The sequence below is a fragment of the Lactuca virosa genome, chromosome 2 (genome assembly GCF_052849685.1).
Source record: "Lactuca virosa cultivar CGN04683 chromosome 2, Lactuca_virosa_CGN04683_v6, whole genome shotgun sequence".
In the NCBI taxonomy this organism is placed as follows: domain Eukaryota; kingdom Viridiplantae; phylum Streptophyta; class Magnoliopsida; order Asterales; family Asteraceae; genus Lactuca; species Lactuca virosa.
Window position 1 is genome coordinate 260,491,945 of NC_136427.1, and position 1,780 is coordinate 260,493,724.

The window sequence follows — 1,780 nt, forward strand, 5'->3', positions numbered from 1 at the left end:
GTCGGGCTTTCAGCACTTCTGTTCAATTCATTATATTCAGCTTCTTCAAGCAGTCTCTCTATCTCCATCAGATCTGTTTCATCATCAAATTCATCTTCAAAAGTAATGGTAGACTTACTTGGTTTGTCTTCCTTTCACTCTTCCATTAACTCCTCAAACATATCAACCGAGAACGCCGTGTCATCACTACACCTTGCATTCTTCATGGCTTGATCTATTCAAAATGCAACTGATTCTTCCCTCACCCGAAGGGTAAGTTTTGAATCTCTCATATCTACTATATCACTCGCGGTGTTAAGGAAGGGTCTTCCAGGTATAATCGGGACTTGAGGGTCCGCTTCCATGTCTAGCACTATGAAGTTTGCGGGAAACACAAATTTGTCAACTTTTACTAACAGGTCCTCGCATATCCCCCTCGGAAATGTTACCGTTTTATTAGCCAAGTGAATTGGCATTGGTTCTGGAAGGTCTAATTTCTTGAAGAATGAGTATGGTATGAGGTTAACACTTGCCCCCGAATCAGCTAATGCATGGATAGTTGATAAATCCCCGAATTGGGAAGGCAAGGTCAAACTACTCGGGTCACCTTTCTTCTTAGGTAATTTGTTCAACATGGTGGTTGAACAATTTTCATTTAGAACCACCTTCTGCACCTCCCCCATCTTCTTCCTATTTGTAAGAAGCTCCTTTAAGAACTTGGCATACTTAGGCATTTGTGTAACCGCCTCGATGAAGGGCATATTGATTTGAAGGGCTTTGATGTGTTCCATAAATTTTTGATAATCAATATCATTTTTATCTTGTTTAGCTCGTCCTGGAAACGGCAATGGATGTTGATATGGTTTAACATGAGACTTATTATTCTGTTCAGGTGGGGGACTCATCGAGTCCATGTCTTCGACTCGGCGAGTCGCGTCGGGTTTCTGCGATTTTTGGTTTTCAGATTCTTCCTCTTGCACTGTCACACCCCGAAACCGATGGCGGAAACGTTCCGCGGCGGAGGACGTCATGTGTAGCATCACAACCAATGACTAACAACAATCATAGCAACACAACCATTACAGTGAATACTTAAATAAAAATGTTTACATCAGTTGAAACTTTGTTTGAATTACATCCAATAGCTTTGTATAGTATAAACATAAAACTCTTATTGCTCCATTTCCTCGAAAATCCAGCAAGTACCTGACTACTGATTTCCTGAGAATACAAGTAGTTTGAAAGAATATCAGCATAAAGCTGGTGAGTTCATAAGCGGTGGTTTGTAGTGAAAATCGTTGATGAGTTCGCAAAAATGTTTGTATAGTTCCAAGAAAATCCGATATTTTCTTTAATGAAAATGTAGTCTTCTCAATTCTGTATAAAACCATGGATGTTAGTCACTGAAAACCGTAGTGATGTGCGAGAATACTACCTCATGTGACTATCTAGAGCTAATCATGAAGTATAGGTATTTTGTATGTGAAACCAATGCATAATCGGTTCTGTTTGAAAACCCTGACTTTAGCCAGTATACGTAGTGTGTGCTAGTTCTATTTAGTATAAATAGAACTGTTGAAGAGTGTCAAGTTGTAAACTAAATGTGATTTATACATATTGTGAGTCGTATAACCATGCTTGTATGACCAGAGACCTTTCCAACGTTCTTCAGGCGTCGAGTTAAATGACATTTGTACATCTCAGGCGTGCCCGCCTAACTGTAGCTAGCAGTCCAGATGTAGGATTGTCAGTCCCGAATAGATCTATTCACAAATCTCACGCTCTCCCTCCAGGAGACTCT

At 40.1% G+C, this 1,780-nt stretch overlaps 1 protein-coding gene across 1 annotated transcript; it reads right to left on the bottom strand.

Annotated features, from left to right (window-relative positions):
* Positions 1–218: 218 nt before the first annotated feature.
* Positions 219–893, bottom strand: LOC145158448 (uncharacterized). Its single transcript, XM_079077343.1, has one exon. The coding sequence runs from the start codon at positions 891–893 to the stop codon at positions 219–221; it is 675 nt and encodes a 224-aa protein (XP_078933469.1).
* Between the last annotated feature and the right edge of the window lie 887 nt (positions 894–1,780).

Coding starts and splice junctions, on each gene's coding strand:
- LOC145158448 (XM_079077343.1), bottom strand. CDS start 893: ATGGACTCGATGAGTCCCCCACCTGAACAGAATAATAAGTCTCATGTT.